Below are 25,698 nucleotides of genomic sequence, written 5' to 3'. Positions count from 1 at the left end.
GCGTTGACTCTGTAGTCAGTTTGCATTTTCAAGATGGGGGAGACATAGGCAGATGTTACAGAGGAGTCCTTTCCCTTCCTGTTCCTCATACTCTCCCTCCTCCCCCTCAAGTCAGATACTTTTTGTTCTTCATTAAAGTTTTCCCTTATTCTTATGGGTCACCCTATAGTCTTAAAGCATTCAAGCAGTCTGTATATTTTAGAACAATATATTTATAAATCATTTTCTTTCCTTCGTTTGTGTATGGAAGCAGGAAGGACATAACAGTTACAGGTGGAGGGGAAATAGGACAAATACAAAAAAAAAGTAGAGTTTAAAAAATACTACTAGTTATTGGATGTTGTGACTTCGTTTTATTTTTTAATTAATGTGGTAGAACAATAATTAAATAGAAGAATTTCAGCAGTTAACAATGCTAAATACTCATACTTTGTACATCCTGTCTGTAGTTTGATGAGAGGCTTTGTTGTAAAAATATTCTCTTTACTCATGAACTGACTCTTCCTAGACTCCAAGTAGGAAGGATAGAACATTCATTTGCATTTGAAGTTTCATACAGTAGAGATTTTAATAACATATTTGACTTGTAGTAAGTTTCTCACGTCTTCCCCTAGTTTCTACAAATGAAAATGTCTGCAGAGCTCTCAAAGCCTGCCTCCTAGACCTGTCTAATTCTGACATCTGCGCATTTCTTACGAGTGTAAAGTCAGTGTGGCCATCCAGCTGAATAGTGACTCTGAGGCTGGGAGTAAAATCAGTTATCAGTGTAGTTGATAATCAAAGTCCCTTATTGCTATTTTTCAAAAACAAAGTAGCAGTACTTTAGCTCTCGCCCAGGCAGTTATGATTTTTGGCTAATTTACTTTTGGTTTTTGCAATTTCAGGGTACCTAGACAACACATTTTGCATCTGTTGAAATCTTAGATTTTATTTTTGAGTTCACGTAATGAACTTTCGAAATATTCTAGTAAATGTCTTCAAAGACCCCAGATCAATATGCCAATGGTTCTGAAATGACAGAGTGCCACGACATTCCTCTGTAATTTAAACATGATTAGCTGATGAAGGTTATGATCAATACACTACCGGAAGATAAATTAATTGATATCATCCTTTCAGGATGATAAGAGGCCTATTGGAGGTGGGATGTAACTAATGAAGCTGCTTCTTCATCTCTGCGAGCCATTTTTTATATATTGCATTTTCACTTAATCATATTTATACCATCATTCATTTACATGAAACCTATAGGCTGTGGACAGACCAGTTTCTTATTAAAATTGTATTCATTCAGAAAAGAAATTATCTGCAAACACGATATGGACCCCGTCTATGTTATAACCTATTGCTGGGAAGAGATCACATGTTCTTTTCCATGGACATCTCCGAAAATAGCAACTATCTAGGCAAAGACAAGGATTGAATATCGTTGAACTTAATTACTGCTAGTCCCCAAAGACACACATCTATTCAAATCAAAACTGTAGTTATTCTGCGGCACTGACACCCATTGGTGTAGGAAGAGTTTTCTAATCGTTGACTTCCTTTCCAATTACATCCAGTATGCTTTATCAGCGAGCCTATTTGCCAAGAGAAGTTATGGCTGCTTGAATTTAGATTTGTATTGATTAAGATAAACTTCCAATGTGTGCAGTAATATATTTAAATAAAAGAGGTCTTTGATATAATTACATGTCCTTGAATATAATTCTGTATGATAGCTTGTAGAGTTAAGAGGAATTCTTTAGGCTTTAGGGGAAAAAAAACCCAAAAAAAACAGTTTTGTCTTTCCAGGGGTTTGGTTAAATTGCCCTGCCTTATTTAGGATTATTTTGTTCCAAGTAACTGGGAAAAAAGATCATTTTATGAGAATAACTTAATTGAGACAGGTGTGTATTTTTTTGCTTCACATTCCTCTGAGGTGGTCTGTGCAGGGCTGCTGAGGCCTTCTGTGGAGGTGGGGGACCGGAGTCGGGGGACCGGCTCTGTCTCCCTCCCATGTGGCTCCTGTTCCCAGTGTCACCTCGTGTTCCACAGTGCTGCTGAGGCTACATAACATTTGTGCATTTCAGGCAACAAGTAGGAAAACCATACAAGAATTTGGGGGCAAAGGGAAGCTCTCAAGAAAGATCCTTAAAAGCTGCCCTGTGATCCTTCTGCTCTTATCCTGCTGGCCAGAGCTGGTGTACCTGGCCATGTTCAGCTGATGGGGGGGGGGGGGGGTGAGAAGAGGCTCTGGAAAACGTCATATTTATTCTGATTGTCATTTGCCCAACTAAGAACCAGGAATGCTATTACTGTGAAAGAAGGAAATAACAAATTTCAATGACAGACTGATGATCTCTGCTCTGTTCCTGAATTTGGAAATTGATTGACATGGATTTCTTTTTGTCTGTGCGTCCACCAGTTGCCCAGAAGATTGTTGCCACAAGGAAGAAGCAGCAGCTGTCCATAGGACCCTGCAAGTCGCTGCCTAATTCTCCCAGCCATTCTTCCGTCTGTTCTGCGCAGGTGTCCGCCGTGCACATCAGCCAGGTATGTTAAGTGACATGAGAAGTCAGACTCTTAGAACCAAAGAGAATGTGTAAATAGTGTTCCCAGCCAATGCAAGGTTGATTTTTTTTTTTTTTTTCCAACTTTGTGAGTAACAGCATGATGTAATTGACTTAACATTTTCTTCAGAAACTGCTGTGGCCAAGTGAGTTTTATGGGAATCATTCTTTACTGTTTTCTGTCTTCATGCTGCCTGTGTTATGAGGCATGCTGGCCCAGGTGGTGATGGGAGGTGTGTGGCTGTGGTCCTCGCTGGTGATTTAAACCACCCTTCTCTGGTCTTGGTCCTAGTCTGCTTATAGGTTGAACAGTTGTGAGTAAATCTTAATGGCCAATCTCGCTTTATACTTAAATTTGATAGTGGCATTCAATTATAATTACCATCTCCCTTAGGTCCCATAGAAACTGCTATCTTTCCATAACAACATTTTGCAAAATTATTTACTTGGAAGCAAACGAAATAATTGTCACTTTGAAGAACCCAACCAAAAACCTCTTAATGCTTTGTTTTTGCCTGTGCTTGTTTTTTGATTACGTTTCCTGGGCGGGTATTCTATTGGCACTTTTTCTTTTTAAGGACATGGCGAAAAGGTTCAGTGTCATGCTTTCAGTTCACTTGGGAAGCCAGTAAAGTTAGGGCATGTATTGTCAGAGCCTGTCCAGGTACAGTCATGAATGTTCAGTCATGAATGTTCATGCTGGCTGGGCTGAGTGGCAGATGCCTGTAATCCCAGCACTTTGGGAGCTCAAGGCAGGTGGATCACATGAACTCAGTAGTTCAAGACCAGCCTGGGCAACGTGGCAGAATCACACCTCTGTATCTACAAAAAATAGAAAAATTAGCCAGGCATGGTGTCTTGTGCCTTGGGAGGCTGAGGTGGGAGGATCACCTGTGCCCAGCAGAAGATCGAGGCTGCAGTGAGTGAGATTGCACCACTGCACTCCAGCCTGGGTGACAGAGTGAGACCCTGTCTCAAAAAAATAAATACATAAAAAAAGAATGTCTTCACTTGCTGTGTTTATTTTTCTGTGAATCTTGAAATACTTTTCAAAAACACTCAGATTTTCCAGGTGTCGCTTTCAGAATTTTAGCTGTGGTTCTACTGATCTAAGGCAGTGAAGGAAACATAGAATCCATTTAGTTTAACCAGTCTCTTTCATTTTCAGAGAAAAGAGAAAATAATCAAATTTGAACTTCAGAAATCTTCTAAGTTAAATGAAAGAGACTTCTTTGTCTTCAGTCACTTTTCTTAGGGGACGCCACTGAGTGAGATGGTTGGCATATTCCAGGATGAGACTTCGTAGACATGATGCTAATACACCTGGCAAAGCCATAGACGCCAGTCAGCCATTCTCACGCATCCCTTCCATGGGGCTCATGCTCACTTGTTGGTTATGACCTTGCTTAAGTGGAGGGCTTGGGTTCCTGAGTGTGTCATTAATAAAACCTTGGATTTTAATCATTTCAGACAAGTAATGGAGGTGGGAGTTTAAGTGACTATTCCTCCTCCGTTCCATCGACTCCCAGCACCAGCCAGAAGGAACTTCGGATCGATGTTCCTCCCACTGCCAACACGCCCACACCTGTTCGCAAGCAGTCCAAGCGCCGGTCCAACCTGTTCACCGTGAGTGTCACCCCTGGGTTGAGATTTGAATGGGATTCTGAAGCGTCTCCATTAATGCAAACCTGGTTGCCACACGGTTCAGTGGTATTTGTAGAATCTCAACTATATTAAAGTTAATATCATTGATTTCTGTGGAAGACTAAGAAAATCATGAGAAGCAAAGATTTGAATGTTGAGTAGAGTGGGGGTTTCTTAGTGTAGACATTCCTGACTTCATGTGTCTGAAATAAAGAGCTGGGGGTGTGTATAAAGGCACTTGTTATCCTGTGGCTCCAGCTAAAGACATGTCACAGTGGATACAAGGAGATGACAAAACTCTTAAGTTTCCCAGATGTGTGTGTCTAATGTTTCAGATGATATCTAAGCTATTACTGTCCACAGGCCCTCTTCTTCTGCTGGCGTGCCTGGTGCTGCCCTCGGGGTGGAGGCTGGGGGCTGGGAGGTACTTCCTGGAGGCTCATTGCCATGAGGCTCTCCACTTGGGTTTTTTTCTGTAGAGCATGTTGAAAGCAGAGATGAGCTATCTGGGTTCAGGTTTATAAATTCACAATCTGGGTGCACTCGGGCACGCGTAGTTCCTTTTTTTTTTTTACCCCCCTTTTGAGACGGGGTCTCACTCTGTTGCCCAGGCTGGAGTGCCGTGGCTCAGTCATGGCTCACTGCAGCCTCAACCTCCTGAAATCCTCCCACTTCAGCCTTCTGAGTAGCTGGGACCACAGACACTCACCACTGTGTGTGGCTATTTTTTTTTTTTTAAGAAGTGGGTTTTACTGTGTTGCCTAGGGTGGTCTTGAACTCCTGGGCTCAAGCCATCCTCCCGCCTTGGCCTCCTGAAGTGCTGGGATTACAGGCAAGAGCCATAGTGCACAGCCAGCATGGGAAGTGTTAAAAACTCCCTGGGTGATTGAGATGCAGAGAATCCCTGAATTACAGAGGAGGCAAAATGCCACCAGCCTGTCCCTTCCCTGTGCATAGCAGACATTACCAGTCAATCTGGAGTCTACACAGTTGAGCCCCAAACTCCAGGCGCGGCTGCTGTCAGGTGGCCGAAGCCTTTGGACTTGAGAAGAATGCTTTTCCTCCCTGGATCATGCCTTACAAGTACATGCTTTTGAAACAGTGCTTCTCAACCAGGGTGGTTTTGCTCTCCAAGGACATTTGGCAATTTCTGGAGAAACTTTGGGCTATCACAACAGGAGTATGGGAGTGGGAAGGTAAGGTTCTGCAGTTGTCGAGTCGTGAGTAACAACCAGGGGTGCTGCAAAGCATCCCACAGTGCACAGGTCAGCCGCTCACAGCAGGGAATTATCCAGCCCCACATGTCAGTGGTGCCCTGTTTTAAACCATCTGACTTCCATTTCTGATTGATTACTGCTGACCCAGATGCAGAGCTTAATATTTCCTATTGAGTTAAAGGAGGACTCTAGAGGGGTGGCTGGGAGTCAGATTGCTTGCCCCTTTGTAAATCCGATCTTGATATTACGTTGTGGTTCCTGCCAAGTCTGGGAGATCCCCAGCCTGTCTGCCACGTGTCTGGGGCAGGCTCTCATTGGATGCTCATGACTGCTGAGGCAGTTGCCAGCTGCACACACCTCCTCTTGCCTTTGCTGGTTGCCTTACGCCACATCAGCTCCCACAGAGGCTGCTGCTGGGCAGCAGGGGCAGGACTGATCAGACAGACCAAGCTCAGACCCCGGCCTCCACTGCTGACGGATGTTTGACCTTAGGCAAATGACTTGACCTCTTTGAGCTGGAAACCACAGTACTTCTGCAGTGGGGCTTCCGGGAAGGCTTCCTGGAGGAGGCAGAAGAGACCTGGTGGCATTGCTTCCGTTGTTTTCTTACTCCCATTGATGCTATAAAATGATTTCTGGTAGTGTTAAGCATATGTGATAGATTATAGGAGGTGGGTAATTAGGTTTCTGCAGAATACAGGTGAGTATCTCACATGCTTAAATTAGTGCATGGATAACATGTTTTATTGGGCAGTTTCTTCAGACACACCGAGAACAGCAGCAGTTACCTAAATAGCTGCTTCCCAGCTCCGTCTTAACACCTGGAGCCCCTGTCTGCACCCAGGCTGGGGGGCTCTGGGTTGAAGTGTTTCCTCTCAGAACAGGCTGCACAATGACTCGGTGACTTGAGAGACCAATAGCCAAAGATGCAGCTGGATTGCGAGAGGGTGGGCTGTGGGCAGGCGGCCTGTGCCCTGGGAGGAGGGGCAGGCTTGTCATTGTGGTGGTCGAGAACACCTTCTGTGCCTTTGTTAAGGGAGTGGAAGGGGGACAGCACTCATTCTCAGACACCTTCTGAGGGCCACATTTTCTGCTTGTGGACTTTGCTTTCTTTTCAAAGGAGAGAAATTTAAAAACCACAAAGTGTCTTTAAAAATGAGAATATTTATGAGGAGAATGCCAGCACCTTCCCGTCCCCTCCCTTTATAAGCTCTGGAACTGGAGTGTGCCAGAAAGTAGTATCCCACTGGGTAACTGACCACCCAGGTGACTTAGGGAGGAAAACACTTTAAGGCAGAGAGAATCAAAATAACAGCTCAGTTAATAAATACTGACTTAACATCTGCTGTCTGCACAGCCCTGGTTTTGCTCAGTGTCTAGGAGAATCTCGCTGCCAGAGTCAACACATGTTCAAGAGAAAGAGTTTAGGGTGAAGGAGAAGGGACTCTGCACCCTAGGAAGAGAGACCCTGTTCCTGCGGATTCACGCTGCAGACACACACATGCACTTACAGGCATCCATGAAGAGGCTGGACAGGGCAGGTGCAGAAGCCAGTAAAAACTCATTGTTACAGTGACCAAAAATGACAGTTAATTATTTCACCATTAATGTGTCGCGTAATATAATGGCCTGCCTATGGATCTAAGTGTGACCAGTGTTTGTTGTCTTTCTCCTTGATCTTGGGAAACAAATTTGAGATCAGATCAGAAATTGAATCCAGCTGCCTCATTGGCATTAGTGAGAATAGAAACTTGGAGTCATAAAAGAAGCTGCCACTGCAATAGGTTTGCATTGTGGCGTTTAAGGAAAAGATGGTGATAGTTCTGGGCAGGGATCCATATGTTGGTCCTCTGTGGGCTCGACATTGAACAAAATAATGGTGATGATGATGATGATGGTGGTGGTGGTGGTGGTGATGGTGATGATGCATGTGGTGTAGTCTTAAGTTGAAGTTCTTGGAAATAGTAACTCCACTAGATGTCAGTGTCATCCAAGGAACAAAAAGAAGGCAAATTAATTTTGAAATCATAGCAATTAAGAAATTAAATTTTTAGCATGACCAGTTTTCTTCTATTTTTAAATATGTAAAATTTGATAGACTCTTCATCCCTGGCAGTTGTTGGTGATTATAGGCATGAACTATTAAAATGTGTATTTGTTTGGAAGTATCTAGTCGGAGGACAGATGCATGGTATACAGACAATCTTAGTGAATAAAAATTTGTGCAGACTGGGATTGTAACACCCAGCTGGAGGGGCACTATCCACCGTATTTATTAGAACATCATAAAGAGGCCACAGTTAATTAAGTAGTACACGCATCATTTTTTCCAATACCATTCTTATACATTTTATAAAGTAGACTGTAATGTACTGCTCTGGGCTAACATTTTGTGCTCCCAGATGTTTGTTTGCATATATTCATATACAATTTTTAAACAAAAATAAATGACACTTTTTTACAAAAGAGTACAAACAAAATCTCTGTCATAGTCCAAATTATATGTTACATTTACAGTAGGAATTATACTTTACTAATCAGACACTAAGTTATATTTTATTTCATTCATTTCTTTCGGGAAAAAAGCGTTAAAAGACTGTCTCCAGTTAATCCCTAGTTTGGTAATATGGGTTCTTAGAGCAATTAATTTAGTTTAGCAGCCCTAGTTTACATGTGGTTAAAATGTTTTATTAGAAAAATTTTTCAGACATACAGAAATAAAAAGCATATGTGTACTCACCACACACTTCATCAAATACAAGCCCTTTTCTGCCACGCTGCTACTGCAAGAAATAAGCAAATCCTAAGTAAAAGTTGCAGCTCCTTCCATGTGCCTCCAGAACCCATTTCTCCTGCCTGTCTGCCCAGGGATCAGCATTAACCTGAATTTGGTCTATATTATCTGTGTCCATGCTGTCAACTTGCTCTAGTTTGAGTCCTGAAATTATACATTGCATGGCTTTGTCCATTTTCAAGCTTTATAATAACGATGTCATTTATGTGATATTTTTTAAAAGCTTACCGTATAATGCTGATACCATTAAACAGAGCCAAGCGTACCCAGGAAGCAAAGATTGTGAATATACATTGCCCAACTCAGAAACTTGCCATAAAAAAAAAAAAGGCAGCAAAATTCATAGTGTGAACAGAACTGTTTGAATGGCATTTATTTGTTTTTGCAGAGGAGCTCCTGGGTACCTCCCATAGTGTGTTCCAGCAGCCGTTGACTTAGCCACTGGTTGAAAGGGGGAAAGCGGTTTCTGTTTGATACAGAGGGCTCTTGGCAATGATGCCCTTGTTCCTGTAGGCAGGTAGTTAGTTGATGGGGGTGTCCTTCATGGCTTCTCTCACCATGTCGAGAAGTTAAACATTTTTGTAAAGAAGCAGGTGATAATTGGATTACCTTAACCTTTCTTTCCTCTGCACTGAGTGTTTGTTGGAGGCGAAGCAGTTACTATGGTGGCTTGCTGTGCGTTGACTTTAAATCTGCAACCCTTCTGGGATGGGTGTGATCTGCTGTTGTTACATTTCGGGCAGTGTGCAGCAGGCTGTATGCAGGGCAGGGTCACTCCTGGCAGACGCCGTGGGTGCTGAGGGCTGCCTTGTGTCTGATGATTCCTCAAAGCCAATTCCAGCATCACAGAAGGATGTGCCATTAGTGATGAAGTCTCCCAACTTGGCAGAGAAAGGAAACCCTACTGGGAATTTGTATATGCTGGGGTGTCTCTGTCCATTGGATTTGATTGAGTCTGGTTGTCGGATTTCAATGTTATGGATACAGCCTGATGTAGACAAAGTGATTGTGGGGCTGAGGTACAGCAAACTCTTTTGCCTAACAGCTTGCCACTGTTCTTTCCTGGAAATTTTAGTGTTTTGACTGTCTCCAGCCAATTGTTAAAGTTGTCAGGAAATTTTTGTTTTATTTTTGCAATGAAGTCTTACTGAAGTTTCAGTCTCTTTTATCTCAGTGTGTGATCAGATGTTGAGTTTTGTTGTTCACAGTTCGTGTTCTAAGGTGTTTGCAGCAGGGCAATGAGCTATTCCATTTCAAGTGGAATCTGAAATTCTGTTCTGAGCATGGAGTGGCTGGGGGGGACAGATGTGCTGCCTTGAGGAACATGTTAATTTTTTAATGTTTGTTTTGTTAATTATTCTGGTTAATAGAGAATAATGAAGATGGATTTCCAAATTTAGAAATTTAGAATTTGTAAAATTCCCAAAGTACTCGTAAATATTCTTTGTTAATTAAAAAAAAAATTTTTTTAGTGTTATCACTGTGTGCTTTGAAATTTATTTTAAAAGTAGGAACCTCAGGAGCCAGCTTTTCTCATCAATTGAGACGTGGAGAAAAGAATTTAAGGCTATTGTGTAGCTCTTACTATACATTATTAATTAATTAAAGAGAAAAATGAGCTCTTGACAAGGAATTGATAAATATCTCTGTTTTCCTCCTAGCCCAAAGGGTTAACCTTACGTTTTATATCTTCTGCAACTTTGTGTTTATTACTTGATTTATTCCCTGTCATCTCATTCTAGGCATCCACCATCCTAAGGGAAACAAGTGCACAGTGCTTGGCACATAGTAGGTGTTCAATAAACATCAGCTCTTATCACCATCTGCGAAGCGTATTTCCTAATGAGCACGGCTGCGCAGGAGAATAGCACCCTTTGAAGTGCTGGATCTGAGTTTCCATCATGGGAACTGTTTTCCTTGTCCTCCTCCTTAATTTGGTAGCAGCCTCTATCCAGAGGATACCTCTGGAATCCTAAATGTGTCTCATCAGCCCTTGTTTTTATTACGACCCATGACATTGCCCCCTTTTAATATGTATATTTTTTAAATCAGCTGTTCCATCTCACATCCCTTTGAACCTGGATTCCATTAGCGTTTCATTGTAGCAGTGGACACCACAAAGTCTGTTCATTTCATATATCATCTCAGATTTGAAAAGCACATGAAAATGTTTCTCCATTTTCAATATTGCGTGAGTAATGTTCCCATTGAAAAGTAATGGAGTGAAGTTGTCACTTGTCAGCACAGTTATTAAGGAGGACGAGTCTCCGATCTTTCTCTCATAATAAAATAAATCTGTCAGAAAATCATTGTGCTCACACTTCCTCATGCCATCGAGAGAGGAGGCTGAGACGATGGAGCTCCTTCAGTTTTACCCAAGTCAACGTGTGCTTTTGGCTGGGGCTTCCCTGGGTTAAAGGTCGCCACCCTTCCCGCCCAGCGCCCGGCACTCGTCGTCCGCAGCAGGTCAGCAGTGCATCGGAGATAATTGACTCAGGACCTTGTCAAACAAAGCTGTTCGTTACTTCCCAAATACTGACCTGTGGTCCAAAGGCGATTTTCAGGGGTTTTCTTTTCCCTTCGTTATTTTTTGTGGTTTTGTCCATTAGCTTAACTTCGAATTTGCCATTTTCCACCCATCCAGAAGCGATACAAGGAAAATGTTAACAGCACCTTGATACTAATCGAGGGTGTGCCGTTAAATCGCACAGCTGACTAGTTAATAGAATTTTAAAATCCTTCAAACATTAGTTAAATATGTATGTTTATGTAGTGGATTTTCCAAATGAACATTGAGCAGCCCCTTTTTTCCTCGGCTATGTGAACTGCAGCTTTCGAATGCGTTTTTCTATTGGGCGTTACTTTCCTCTATGGCCCATTGGTTTGTAGTCATTGAATTTTGAACTTTTTAAAAAAGAATTAAAAGATAATTTTGTGGTGGAAAAGTCAGCGGGAAAGTTTAGACGGTTCTCTTTAAAAATGATGAGTCAGTGGAGATGAACTACCGAGCGGTCTGCTGGTCGGACATGTCTGTGTGCACACATAGATCACGCGTGTTTTCTAAATGTGTATTGGTAGGAATTCTGCAAACGGGCAGAGCCCGTCTGTGAACCACAGCCCTTACCCAGATGCCAACTTTCCTTTTGCTTTGCAGTCTCGGAAAGGGAGCGACCCAGACAAAGAGAAGAAAGGCCTGGAGAGTCGTGCGGACAGCATCGGGAGCGGCCGAGCCATCCCAATTAAACAGGTGAGCAGCATCCCCATCCTTCCCTCCCTGTCGCCGGAGACACACCTCAGGTCTTCCCGGAGATGATGCTGGCTCGCGCGCCAAGGTCTGTCTGCTGTGCTCTGTTGATGAATGTAGAAGTCTGTCACTTGACATCAATTAGCAGAGTTCCTGTGTGTATTCAAATGGGATCATTAGAATGAGAAGAGGGAACGGAGACAACAGACCTAATGAAGTGCAGGCTGCCCGCCTGCATATGGAGTGCGTTTCCAGGCTGAGAGCCTTCAAAGGCTGCCTTTGTAGCACGGCTTTGATTGGGCCGCGGGCCGCCGGGCAACAGGGGTAACTCAGATCGCCTACAAGAGCCCCTTGTGATCACAGGAACAGCCCGACGTGGCCCTAATTTGCTCTCACAGACGGACATCTGAACACTGTTTCAGGCTGGTTTGTAACAACGAGGCAATTAGTTGTGATAATCATGGCCGGTGTGTCAGCTGTGCGCTCTTGTTTGTAATTTGCTAATGAAGGAATTGTAACTTTGATTAGGTTCGGTTTCATTTAGACCTTATTATATAAAGGAACATTTACAGCTGTAATGTGGGGCCTTAATTAAACTTCCTCATTACACAACAGGCCTTGAATTCAACCATTTGTTTTGGCCTGTGTTGCTAGCCTGGAACAGGGTTTCATTAGCCCAGAACCGGATTCTAAATCACTTTATGTCTCCAATAAGAAAAAAAAAAAAAACCCTGGAGTCCACGTGTGACGTAGATTGTGGTTCGATTTCCAAGGAGAATAAAAATAGAGTTCAACCCCACACAGTGGCTTCTGGAAATGGCATCTTGTGGTTTGTTAAAGAAAGCCAATTGATTTGGAGTGCATCCTTCTTGAGCAAAAGCCTCTGTGGGCAGGAGAATGGCTCCGCCTCTCAGGCACAGGGCTTGTGACCGGTGTGCACCTCTGGTCCAGCTCACTGCTTTGCTGTCTTCTCTCCTGTGGGTACCTGCGCCGCGTCCCTAATCCCTTAGGAACTGTGTAGGCACTGGCTGCCCTTAAAAACGGGAGGATTATTCTGGTCATGTAGGTTTCGTCCATTTGAAGCAAATAGGAACACAGCCTTAGAGGGTGGCCAGGCAGTGTCAGCGTGAAGATGTGGGAGAGGTAGGGGTTAAATAGGGCCACGGCATCTTGGGTGAGACCAGAGGAGGGAGTCCACAGAGTTTCCCAGGATGCCCAGGAAGTACTGCAAAGACCACACCTCTGTCCGCAGCGTAACTGACCCTGCCCGGGATCAGGCTTGCTTCTTCCTTGCTCACAGGGCATGCCTTTGCCAGGCAGAGAAGAAGGAGGCCTACAGGTCATCACCAAGGCCCTCATGCACCTGTATAAGACACACGTTCATCCACTGGGCCGCATATGTATGGACTGGCCCAGAGCACCTTAAGGAGAGGTTCTCTTCCCTCCATATATTCAAAGAAAGCAACAACAGAACTTCCCACTTGGATGGTGGGTGGTGTTTTCACTATAAAAAAGGTCCTTCACTTTAGAGGTCCATGCACATAGTTGTTTATTCTTTCTTGGTGCATTTATTTTTAACCTAACTCTGCATAAGCTGATTTTAATGTGTAATTTTATGCCATTGATACCTTTTCAACTGGAATTTAAAATCATTTAACATTTTATTTTCTTTTTTATAAACTGGTGCCAGGACATTTACTTTGGGGAATATTAAAACTTAATAATAGACCGTTTTCTTAATGCCTGTCTGTGGTTGATTTGGGTGGGAGTGCTCACCAGCCTGGCAGGAGTCCCTCTGTGCGAGCCAGGCGGGCCCCCAGAATAATTGGAACCTTCATTCAATTTGTACCCTGCTCATCTGTGGAGGGGGCTAGCTTTGCAGACTAGCTTTTCAATATGTGGTGCAGATTGGAGTTGACCATCAAGCGTAAAATGAGTATTATCCAGTCCTTGGAAGCCTTTCGATTGTGAATGTTCAAAGTAATCTCGTTGAAATCTAAATCATGGTCTGATTTCCCGGTGACTCCTGGGCACAGGGAGCTCCTTGTCCCTCCTAATTGTCCCCCTCTTGCAGCCACAGACAGCTCCCTCCTCAAATCCACACCTGGCCCAGCAGAGTCCCCCTGTGGCTGGCTCTCCAGGCCTCAGGTGCCTCATCTGTAAAATGGGGAACTGGATGATGTCTGAAGCCCTTGAAGCAGTTAGATGTGGAGGTTCCACAGAGAATTTTTAAATGTTAGCAATACTGGATTTTTGAATTAGTCATGTTCAGGGCACCCTTGTCAAAGCCTCTCTGTGCATCGGGCAGATGGATGTGGATCTGCAGACGGTTGTATCAATTTATCTCACATCCCTGCATGTGCCCTTGTTTCTAAAGGAACATAGATCACTCCAGGTAGCCCGAATTCCTGACCCTCCTGGTGTGATGACTTCAGTGTGGAAATGAAATGAGAGGATTGCAGGGGATGGAGCCTGAAGGCCATATTCTAGAAACTCAACCGAATTATTTGTTGAATAAATGAACAATTAAATGAGTGCTTATTATGTAAGTGCTATTCATTCGGGATCCCATTTAATCCTCGACATTGCCACAGTTGTGGTAGCTGTGTTGTCCTTATTTTAAACACAGAGATGGGGAGGACCCTATACCAGGCAGCCAGGAAGTAGGTGCAAGGATGCAGACCAGGCCTCTCTGCCCCCACGCCCATGCCCTTTCCACTGCCCGTCGATGAAAAGCCTTCAGAAAGCTTAGGAAGCAACGTTACATGTTTTAAATTAAATAAGTGAACCACAACCTGAGACGAAAGTATCTTATGACTGTGTAAAGAAACTTCTGAGACTGCCTGCAGCAACATGTTTCTCCAGGGATAACACAGCCGTGCTCAGCCATTCTCCGGGTGGGAGGCATCTTTCCATTCCCATCCTCACCGTGTTTGCCGCAAACGTGTTCTCTGCTTTTGTCACCAGCTGCAGAGAACTGTGTCTTGGTGCTCAGCCTGTGTGAAAGACTCAGGTCTGCGTGATTAGAGCCTCACACACCAGCTAATGGACCTTTGCCTAATGGCAGAGGAATCGTTTCAGAACTTCAGCAACCTGCGTGGAGTTGCTAATGCAGACTCTTCTTTCCCCCAACAGGAGTCTTGTAACGGATGGTTTAGGACCCAGCAAGTCAGCCTTCAACACTCTGCAACCTAACCTCTGAGTTTACAGATTGTACATGTCGCAGTGGCTTATGTTAACCCACTTTCACTTCCATGTGATAGCTGGTTCACCGTGAGCACCAAGGCTCCCCCGATCTCAGTGTGGGAGTTCACCGATTCGTGATGGTCAATGACATTATCTCTTCTTTCTCCCAATTACAGATTCCTCATCAAGAATATAACTTATTTTCTGGACTATAACTTCATTTCTTGTGGACCTGGGTCTGTTTCTCCTTTTGTGTCCTTTCTGGGGTCTTGGAAGAGATTGGTTCAGAGAGTTCGGTTTCTTTCTTTCTTTTTTTTTAACTAAGAAGATAAGGTCTATTGGAGTAAAATTAAAAGCAAAGCAAGAAAAATAAAAGCCAGAGGCCTGGCTCAGCGGCGAGTGGGCTTGTCACGTATTAATTTTTCATTGCTGTGGAGAGTTGTACATACATAATCACTTGATTGCAGTGGGAGTTAGGGAGCTCCTATGGTGCCATTTGCATAAATCTTGTTAAGTCAATGGCAGTTAATGAAGTACAAATGAGCCCGGAGAAGGTGACATGCAAATCGTGGGTGGCAGATGGGAGGTCTGTTTGGGGGATGGCAGCTGTGTCTCTCCTTTCTTTCTTTCTTTTTAGCATTTTTTAATCTCTATATTTGAGTACAGATACACAGCCGTACGCCTTGGCCTCCTCCCTGCCCTTCGCAGAGCCCTGGCCAGAGAACCTGGCCATCCCCTCCTGCCCCTGATGTCCAGGCTGCAGAAACCGTTCAAGACTTGCCTTGTACTTGGTAGCGTACACTAGAAGGATTTGAATTTTTTGAAAATCGTGCTCAGTGTATTTCGTCATACTTACACAATTGAAAACATGTTATTTTTATTTGGTGGGGACACACGGAACCTCCTCATGACATCTTTTTAGACTATGTGTTGTCTCATGAGGTTTCAGAGAATGAAACAGAATGGAAGATACCATCTCTGCCTTATCATGCTTCCATTTGGGGGTCTTTTCTTCCTGCTTCAGACAGGCCAACTGTATGTAGCCATTATTCCCCGTCCCTGGTTTGTGGTTGGACCGTCAGAGGATTGGCATTCCTAGGGTTAGTCAGGAATGAGAAATGCAGAAAGTGTGCGGGGCATGCTCTGTGCCTCAGGCCATGGGGACGACCCCTCCCTGTCATGCAGACCCCTCAGAGGGGCCGCCCCTGGCCTGGCTCAGCTTTGGCCAGGTGTCTCGCACTCATGGTTTTGTGTTTAAGGATTTAGGTGCTAGCAGGACTCACAGAGAGCTCTTAGAGGTTCATGGGAAGAACACTGCCTGTGACTTTCGGAAGTTTTGTGTTTGTTTATTTGATCAACTGGCTGATGTTTTGAGAGAACCAGGTCTCTGCTTGCCTCAAAGAAAGGTAGGCAGAGAGGTGTGCATCGGGAGGCAACAGCCCTGATGGCTGCGGTGGTCACGTGCTGGGGGTCCTTTTCTTGCAGGCCACCCACTCTGGTCCTTCCTCTGCGATGCCCGCCAAGGTGTTGTTTGTCAGTTCTCGGGGCTGCAGGGCGCTAAGGGGGACCTTCCATCCGGCAGGCTCCCTTTTGTGATGCTCGGTGGAGACACCAAAGAAACAACATTCCTCAAAACTTTTTTTGTTAAGTCTTCATTTTGACCTTGAACCCTGATGTCATGACCACCTCCAGGGAGTCAGCTATGAGAGCGGTCATTTTCCAGCAGCCCTCTGAAGCCACGGGAAGAACCTTCCCAAGCGGTCAGAGGAAGAGCCGGCCTGCCCGGGACAAGCCCACCGCACCCGCCATCAGGCCTGTGAGCTGTTTTGAAGCCGTGCGTGTTTTGATCCTCAGTTGAGTAGAAAGAGGCAATTGTCAATTAAGTGAAAGGCACCTCTGGAGTTAATCCCCTCGTCCAGCCTGCCGCAGGCCACCGACCTGTGTTGTCTGGTACCTGGGATCAACACGAGGGGTGTATTGTGTGGCGTGGACAGAATGAAAGCAGCCTAATGACGCCCGCGTTAACAGCTCCTGAAACGTGGACACTGGTCACAGTGAGTTGGTTGACTGCCTCTCCATCGCGTGCTGCTTTCATGGAGGAAACAAATGTGAAGACCGCACCGAAACTTGATAGAGATTGGAAGAGATGGAGAGGAATGGCAGTGCCCTTCCTTCAGGGCTGTGGAGAGAGGAGCTCCGCAGGCCTGCGGCCTCTCTGCGTAGGCAGAGGTTTACAGGAGGACAGCTCACGTTTATTAAGCCCAACCATTGAGGAAACAAGGTGAGCGAGAGGCTCGCCAAGTGTACGATGCCCACCCACGTGGCAAATCAGCTCTGCCTGGGCATCGGGGCCCGTTGTGCTCCCCAGAAGCAGATAATTTACTGGGTGAACTTGCCGTGCCCTGCAAGCTAATTGACCTCACTTGGGTGAACAGCTCCGTGAGAGTCTTATATTCAGCCTGGTTCACAACAGACCGGGCCCAGTTACGATGATTAATTTAATGGCCAGGCAGGTGTATCAGTGCTTTTACTTTGACTCCTCAAATCTCATATTGTCATTGCCAGCACAGTCCAGAATATCTGGAGGCCTACACGTGAAATGACAGTCATCCGTCTTTGAGTATATCGGGCACACCCTCCCCTACATCCCCGCCCTTTTGGCAACATTGGTGGGTGACAGTATGTTCCTCGCAAGATGCACAGAATGTTTATTGGAATTACTTTAGTCAAAACACAAAACCCATCATTTATACACAAATCTGCAAAGCAATCGGAAAGAATACTTCCCTTGGTCGTGAGGCCTGCATGAGGGTGATGGAAAGTAGCGTAGGCCAAGGTGCTTCAGACGCTACCAACTGCCATGCCAGCAGAATGGCACTTCCAAGAACGGAAGTTACTTTTAAGACTCAGTGTGTCGTCTGTGTATCCATTATCCAGGAGCTAGTGAAACAGGAAAAGTTCCTTTATCCCCCTCGCAGGGCGTGTGATGGGGTGTGGCTCACTTCTTCGGGGCCCTGCAGCTCAGACCCCTAGCAGGGCAGGCAGACAGGCGGCTTGTGGGGAGCGTAGGCTCTGACCCCACAGCATGGTCTTGGGCTGGGCGTTTACAGCTCCTGAAGCCCCCGTGGGCATGTGTTACAGTGTGCTTTTTGGCTTGGCTGTCCACAGGCGGCCTGTGATCATCAGCTCAATTAGTCCCTCTGCCTTATTGCAAGGACAGAGGGTTTCTGTATCTCAGGGTTCTTTCCTTAGTGTACTGGAAGAATTGGATCACACGTTGGCTTGGAGAAGGAGTGCAAGGTTTTACTGAGTGGTGGCAGTAGCTCTCAGCAGATGGATGGGAGCCAGAAGGGGGATGGAGTGGGAAGGTGGTCTTCCCCTGGAGTCCAGCCACTGAGTGGCCAGACTCTCCTCCTACCGCCGCCAGCTGAATTCCATGTCATCCACATCATTCTGCCATTGGTGGCCTTCCAGAGTCTGTGGGTGTGTTCTTCTGCCGGTGTGCTTCTCTCGATGCCCAGCTGCTTGTGTGTGTGCCCGCTAGGGTCTCAGGGTTTTTATAGGCACAGGATGGGGGGGCATGGCAGGCCGGGGTGGTCTCGGAAAATGCAGTGTTTGGGCGCAAAAACTGGAGTGCTTGTCCTTACCTAGGTCTGTGGGCATAGGCCCAAGGGTGGAGCTCTCGCCAGGTGGCCTGCCCTTCTCTACCCAGCACCTCCCTGCCTCCCTGCCTGCCTCCCGTTTCACCGGGATAGTATCTAAGTGATTTGTTTCAGCAAAATAGTGCTTATTTTCTTTAAAAGTTGAGCAGTGGTGGTGAAATCCAATTCCCCATGAGCTCCAGAAATACAAGCTATTCTACAAGTAAAGGGAAGATTCTCAAAGTTAATGTTGCCAGAACTTGTTTTTGTGTTGATGAATCAATAAGATACTTATTTCTAGAATTAATTTCTTATCAGATGTGATCAGCTAGTAACAACTGTGCTCTGGTCCTTGTGTGACATGCCCTGGGTCCTCTGCTAGGGCTGGAGGAGGCAGAAGGTGTCTGCAGCCCCCGGGCTCAGCTCAGACATGTACTGACAATCCCATCCCATGACCCCCAATGCAAGTGGACGGGTGTCACACCAAAGAATGGTGAATTCTACTGAGTTAGACAGGAGAGGGTGAGGAAAGGACAGCTAAATGGAGATGGGGACAATCCCACTGAACTGGGACATACAAGTAGGTGGTGACAGAACAGGAGGGAGGCGGAGAGCAGAGCTGCGGATGGAGAGGTTCACGAGGAAGTGGGCAGGAGGGTCCTAAAGGCCCGGGGCATCTGCTTGCCAAGGACTCTGGCTGCCCTGCAGAGGGGGGTTGATTTCCCCGTATTGTTTGTAGGAGCAGTGGTGTGGGGGTTTAGAGACTTGTGGCCACACGGAATGGATCTCCCTCCCCTTCTTACTCTGTCCCCACAGGGTTTGAGATGATGGGGGTTCTCATGTACCAGAGTATTGGCGGTAACCAGCGTTTATTGACCACTTTTTCGAGTGCCCTGTGCTAGAGTTTTCTGCTGCCGTCCCTCTTACCTAGGAAGTGCCGCGGTCCGCTTTCCCATATGGGAACATTAAGGCTTGGGGAGACAGTGGGGCAGGCCGGGCAGCCCCGGCTTAAACAGCGGAAGTTGATCTCTCGGTTCTCCAAGACAAGGCCTGGCAGTTTCTGAAGAGACCTCTCCTTGGCTTGAGCCTGTTGCCTTCTTGCTGTGCCCTCCTATGGCCTGGACTCCATGTGCACACGTCTGGTGTCTCTTTTTCTTATAATGATGCCAGTCCCATTGAATTAGGGCCCCATCTGTACAAGGCCATTGACCGTTACAGACCCCCTTAAAGTCCTCGTCTCCAAATACAGTCCGCCTGGGGCTGAGGGCTTCAATGTGCAAATTTGGGGGGACATATTTCATCCTGTAACACACAGCTGGGTAGTAGCAGAGCTGGGACGGGAGCTGAGCTCTGTGTGGCCGAGGGCCATCTGCCATGTTCTTTCCATCTGGAATGTCCTAGCTTAGGCCTTCCTGGTCATACAAGGTGAGGCCACTTGATTTCTGACCAACATGTTTGAGAATAAAAAAGAAAAGCTTACAAGGCCGCACGCGTTAGATAGGAAACATACGAGACTCGAAGTACTCCAACTTGAGGGTTTCCATTGAAACTCTCCTAAGTTTGGTAAACTGTTGTCATTTGAAATAAGACTGTTGCTGGAACGAATCCTCATCCAAGGTGCGTAGCTCTCTGTGCAGTGCATTTTACAGCTGTTAAGGCCTTTCAATCGCGTCCATGGGAGACCTCCTTCAGGCTGGTTTTGAAAACCAAAACTCCCTTTCCTTGCAGAGGCAGCTCCTCAGGGCCGCGGGCAAACGTTGGGCCTGCAGCTGGGGATGTTCTGGAAAAGCCTGTGGATTGAGCAGGTGCCTGCTGTCCATCAGTTGTGTCACTGGTTGCTTTGATAGTGGCTGTGGTGCTTTGTGTTTTGTTTAATTTCTCCCAGGTATAAAAGATGGCTGTATACTTACTTCATTACTGAAAGATACAGCTGGGCGCAGGGGCCCATGCCTGTAATCCCAGCACTTTGGGAGGCCGAGGTGGGTGGATCACAAGGTCAGGAGATCGAGACCATCCTGACACGATGAAACCCCCGTCTCTACTAAAAATATAAAAAATCAGCCAGGTGTGGTGGCGGGCACCTGTAGTCCCAGCTATTCGGGAGGCTGAGGCAGGAGAATTGCAGGAACCCAGGAGGTGGAGGCTGCAGTGAGCTGAGATTGTGCCACTGCACTCCAGCCTGGGTAACAGAGCAAGACTGCGTCTCACAAAAAAAAAATGAAGAGAAAGAGAGAAGAGAAGAAGGAAAAGATAGGGAAAAGAAAGAAAGAGCAGGAGTGCAGGGACCCCAGGTCAGACTTAGGAGGCCTTTCACCTTAAAGGTTAAATTCCACACACATGACAAGTAGCTATGACTACTTCCCACAGTCTTTGGCCATTTGCAAACACTACACAGAACAGATGTCTACCAGCTGGGTGTGGTGGCTCACGCCTCTAATCTCAGCACTTTGGGAGACCGAGGTGAGTGGATCACCTGAGGCCAGGAGTTCAAGACCAGCCTGGCCAACACAGCAAAAACTCATCTCTACTAAAAATGCAAAAACTAGCCCCACGTGGTGGTGCGCACCTGTAATCCCAGCTACTTGGGAGGCTGAGGCATGAGAATCACTTGAACCCAGGAGACGGAGGTTGCAGTAAGCCAAGATCACGCTACTAGACTCCTTTTTGGATCTCTCTCAAAAGAAAAAAAAAAAAAGATATCTACCAAGACCAATAATTCTGAGGAAATCATATCGTTAAAGTCTTATTTCAGTTCTATAGTATTTATTTAACAGTTCCTGACAGCAGACTCAGTTTCTCCTCGTGTAGGAACTTGGACTGTGGAACAGGACTTCTCCCAAGCTGAGTTTTGTCCTTTGTGAATACAGAATTTGACACCCAAACAAGCACCTCTCCTGGCAGAGAGAATCACTGGCCGTCAGCGTTTCATGTTTTGTTTAGAAGCAGCAACCATGGAACTTACCGCACTTGGCATGGCTCTCACACCAGACACATTTTCCCAGACATGGTCAGGAAAGCCCAGACTGTCCACTCTGTCCCAAGACTATCGCTGTGGTTCTCCCTCACACACCGCTTGATGACATGGGTCTGCTTGTTGCCTACTCCAGAGCCTTTGGCTCCACAAGTTCTAAAGGTGGCAGCTTAAGAAGTCTTCACAGTCCTCTTGAGGCTTTGCAGGAAAGTCATCAGGCACTGACATTTTTATCAGAGAGTTTTGAGTAGCAAAAACACTTTTTCCTTTCCTACGTCTAAAAGTAAAAGAATTTACTTTTAACTGGCTCACTGAAGGCCAAGTTTTGAAACCAAAAAACACTGTTTCCTTGGTACCAAAGCTGACAGCTATAATTAAATATATAGGAATGTAAATATTATAAACTAGGCATGGAAGAGTTTGTTAGTTTTGGGTTGGGTGCGGTGTCCCATGCCTGTAATTCCAGCACTTTGGGAGGCTGAGGCAGGCAGATCACTTGAGGTCAGGAGTTCCGGCCAACATAGTGAAACCCCATCTCTACCAAAAATACAAAAATTAGCCGGGCATGGTGGTGCATGCCTGTAATTCCAACTACTCAGGAGGCTGAGGCAGGAGAATCGCTTAAACCCGGGAGGGGGAGGTTGCAGTGAGCTGAGATCGCACCACTGCACTCCAGCCTGGGTGACAGAGTGAGACTCTGTCCGCCCCCCAAAAACAGAAGAGTTTGTTAGTTTAGGAAATATGTTCCTAGTTAGACATTGTCTATAAAATACCTAATACTATAATGTTTGCAGACTGGTGAAAACAGAAACATTTCAAAATACTATTAACATCTTAGGGCCGTCCCAAGCCTAGTCCTCCTAGTTCAGTCCAATCTGCTCCCTGCAATATTTACTCTGTAACCTTTGCTTCTGCTTAAACTCATCAGAATCAACCACATTAGTACTGTGTGAGACTTGTAATAAGAATTCTGGCAGTTATATGCCGAGTATGTATTGTGCATTATTACATTGGATGCCTCATCATAAGACCTCATTTAATCCTCCACCAACCTAAGACACAACTTGCTACTCTGTTCTAGACGAAGAGTTTGAGGTTTGGGGATGTTAAGGTATGAGACTGATGTTACCTCCCCGTGAGTGGAAGAGCTGGGATTCAAATCCAGGAGTCCTCTCTGAAACTTTCTAGAAAAACCTGTGCTGTTGCATCCCCTCCTGCCCCACCATGCAATCTGTGCTCACCATGACCGTCTTTTTTTCTTTTCTTTTCTTTTCTTTTCTTTTCTTTTTTTTTTTTTTTTTTTTTTTTTTGAGACAGAGTCTTGCTCTGTCACCCAGGCTGGAATGCAATGGCACGATCTCGGCTCACTGCAACCTCTGCCTCCCAGGTTCAAGCGATTCTCCTGCCTCAGCCTCCCAAGTAGCTGGGATTACAGGCACAGGCCACCATGCCCAGCTACGTTTTGTATTTTAGTAGAGACAGGGTTTTACCATGTTAGGCTGGTCTCAAACTCCTGACCTTCAGCAATTCTCCTGCCTCACCCTCCTGAGTAGCTGGGATTACAGGCATGAGCCACCTCGCCTGGCTAAGTTTTGTATTTTTCGTAGAGACGGGGTTTCACCATGTTAGTCAGGCTGTTCTCGAACTCCTGATCTCGGGTAATCCACCTGCCTCAGCCTCCCAAAGTGTTGGGATTACAGGCATGAGCCCCCATGCCCGGCCCGTGGCCATCTTTTCAATGCGAGATCAAGCGTCAAGTACACGGTGTACTTTCCCGGTGGGGGACCAGCAAGGCAGGCTGTTGTATGCAGGGCTGTCCTGGAGAATCTGTGCTGTCTGGCACCTGGATCAAGATCATATGAGGTCCTTGAACTCCAGTGTTCATCAGAGTCTCTGTGGGCCCAGAGGTTGCCTGAGTAGGTCAGAATCAAGTATTAGGAAATTGTATTTCTTTTTTTTTTTTTTTGGAGACAGAGTCTACTCTGTCACCCAGGCTGGAGTGAAATGGTGCAATCTTGGCTCACTGCAACCTCTGCCTCCTGTGTTGAATTGATCCTCATAACTCAGCCTCCCAAGTAGCTGGGACTATAAGCGTGCACCACCATACCTGGCTAATTTTTTGTACTTTTAATAGAGACCAGTTTTTGCCATGTTGCCCAGGCTGGTCTCAAACTCCTGAGCTCAGGCAATCCAACCACCTCCACCTTCCTAGGTGCTGGGATTACAGGCATGAGCTGCTGCACCTGGCAAGAAATTGCATTTCTGTGTTCTCAAGTGATGCTGATGCTGCTAATCCAGGAGCCATACTTTGAGATCCCCTTTCTAGGTGCATGGAGTCACTTGGGGCTTCTTTGTTTCTGGCCTCACACACAGATGACTCTTAACTTTGGTTGGTGCCATCCCTTTAATCTGTGCTTGTGAAAATCTTGCCATCCATGAGGCCCGTGTCAGATGCCTTCTGGTCCGACAAAACTGATGAGATGTGTTCTCTTTCCTCTTCTCTCCTTCGATGCCCATCCGTTCTTGGGCTTTTGCTCTCTGTCTTCCCTGTTGATACATGTGTGCATCCTTCACGTCTCCTTTGCCACGTGCTTCCTGATGGTGCACACTCCGAGACATGTTCTTCCTCCCGCATTGTTTACACAGCAGGGAGGGTATTTGTTAGGGAGGTTGCTGGTGGTAGTAATACTAGGTAGCATAAGTTAATTGTGTAAAATGGCTTTTCTTTTTTCTTTTTTTTTTTTTTTTTGAGATGGAGTTTCACTCTTGTTACCCAGGCTGGAGTGCAATGGTGCAATCTCAGCTCACCACAACCTCTGCCTCCCAGGTTCAAGTGATTCTTTTGCCTCAGCCTCCTGAGTAGCTGGGATTACAGGCATGCACCACCATGCCCAGCTAATTTTGTATTTTTAATAGAGATGGGGTTTCTCCATGTTGTTCAGGCTGGTCTCCAACTCCCAACCTCAGGTGATCCGCCCGCCTCGGCCTTCCAAAGTGCTGGGATTACAGCCACCGTGCCTGGCTAAAATGTCTTCTTCATCGAAACAGATTTTGTTTAAAATAATATGTTATATTGGAGAAGTTGCAGTATTCATTAAATTGTATTTTCAGGAACATTATAATTTTTAAGTCAACATTCTTTAACTTTTATGTATATAAGATAGTATATTTAGGTTACACAAAAGTGGTCACATTTTTTTTTAATCTGCAAAGAATAAAACTTTTGCCAGTGACCCAAAATAATTTCAGAAAACTGGTTTCTTATATAACTTTTCTACTTTTGAGTATTTATACAGAAGAAATTTGTCTAAATAAATGTCTTCACATACATAATTTTGTTTATAAGGAATTCTTTAAGGTTAAACCCACAAGGTTTAGGAACACCAGACTGTTTTTGTAATTGCCAGGTTTTTACCGTATTGTTCAGTGTCTATCAGCCACAACCTCTGTGACTGGAATTAGTGTTAAAACAAGAATGTTTGTATTTTAGTGTACATAAAATTAATTTTATACAAATATATAAAACACCAACTACATAGAAGTACTGGTGGAGACATGAGTAATGTGCCAAGTCATGATCGGGCAGTGAGAACCGTGAGAAGCAGATAGCCCTGGATGTGGGTGTGTGGCCTTCCTTTGCTCATATCTAAAGTAATGGAGATTTAAGACAGTATGAAATCATTGTATACTAAAATGTATCATTAACAAAGAACGATAAAATCCTACTCTAAGAAATATTAGGAGGAGCAGAGTTGTGGAAATGCACTGCTATAGTCCTGAAACTTGACCCAGCCCTCTTGAAGGGCAATCTAACAGTCATATATGATGGACATAAGAAATTTGATGCACTTTGTCCCAGTGATCTGTCTTGTAGAAGTTTATCCTCAAAGGAATAATTCACTAGGAGAAATGGAAAAACACCTTTAGTGTAAAACAGTGTGCATAGCAGTTATTTATAATATTAAAATTCTGGGAGCTACAAATTTTCAACAAGCAAGAAGTTAAATTAGTAATTGCTGACTGAATAGTACCAGGATGTACAGCCATTAAAGTGGCCAATTTGAATACTCTTTAGAGATAACTGAAAGCATAAAACATAAAACTGTGTGTAATAATTGGAACATGAAAATATGTATACATGTGGTGTTAAATTGGATGAATAGGAACACAGTAACAAGTGAATTGGGCTAGGATTAAAGCAGAACTTTACTTTTTTTTTTGTTTTGTTTTGAGATAGAGTCTCGCTCTGTCACCCAGGCTGGAGTGCAGTGGTACCATCTCAGCTCACTGCAAGCTCTGCCTCCTGGGTTCACGCCATTCTCCTGCCTCAGCCTCCCAAGTAGCTGGGACTACAGGGAACTTTAAAAATTTTAACTTCTTGTTTTGAAGTAATTTTAGATTTGAAGGAAATTTGCAAAAAATAATACAGAGAGCCCATATACCCTTCAC

General features: G+C 45.2%; 1 protein-coding gene across 9 annotated transcripts in view; it reads left to right on the top strand.

Moving 5' to 3' along the window:
• The window catches only part of AGAP1 (ArfGAP with GTPase domain, ankyrin repeat and PH domain 1), a 662,058-nt gene that overhangs the window by 310,307 nt on the left and 326,053 nt on the right, over nucleotides 1-25,698 (top strand). For all 9 annotated transcript variants that reach the window (XM_017890291.1, XM_017890287.1, XM_017890285.1 and 6 more), the window contains 3 exons: nucleotides 2,408-2,535; nucleotides 4,023-4,178; nucleotides 11,362-11,454. In XM_017890291.1, coding sequence (XP_017745780.1) covers nucleotides 2,408-2,535; nucleotides 4,023-4,178; nucleotides 11,362-11,454 — 377 coding nt within the window. The remainder of the gene's footprint in view (nucleotides 1-2,407; nucleotides 2,536-4,022; nucleotides 4,179-11,361; nucleotides 11,455-25,698) is intronic.

The sequence above is a fragment of the Rhinopithecus bieti genome, unplaced genomic scaffold (assembly GCF_001698545.2).
Source record: "Rhinopithecus bieti isolate Rb0 unplaced genomic scaffold, ASM169854v2 scaffold_19482, whole genome shotgun sequence".
In the NCBI taxonomy this organism is placed as follows: domain Eukaryota; kingdom Metazoa; phylum Chordata; class Mammalia; order Primates; family Cercopithecidae; genus Rhinopithecus; species Rhinopithecus bieti.
Note: the sequence above shows the minus strand (reverse complement) of the source record. Positions and strands in the feature narration are given on the sequence as shown.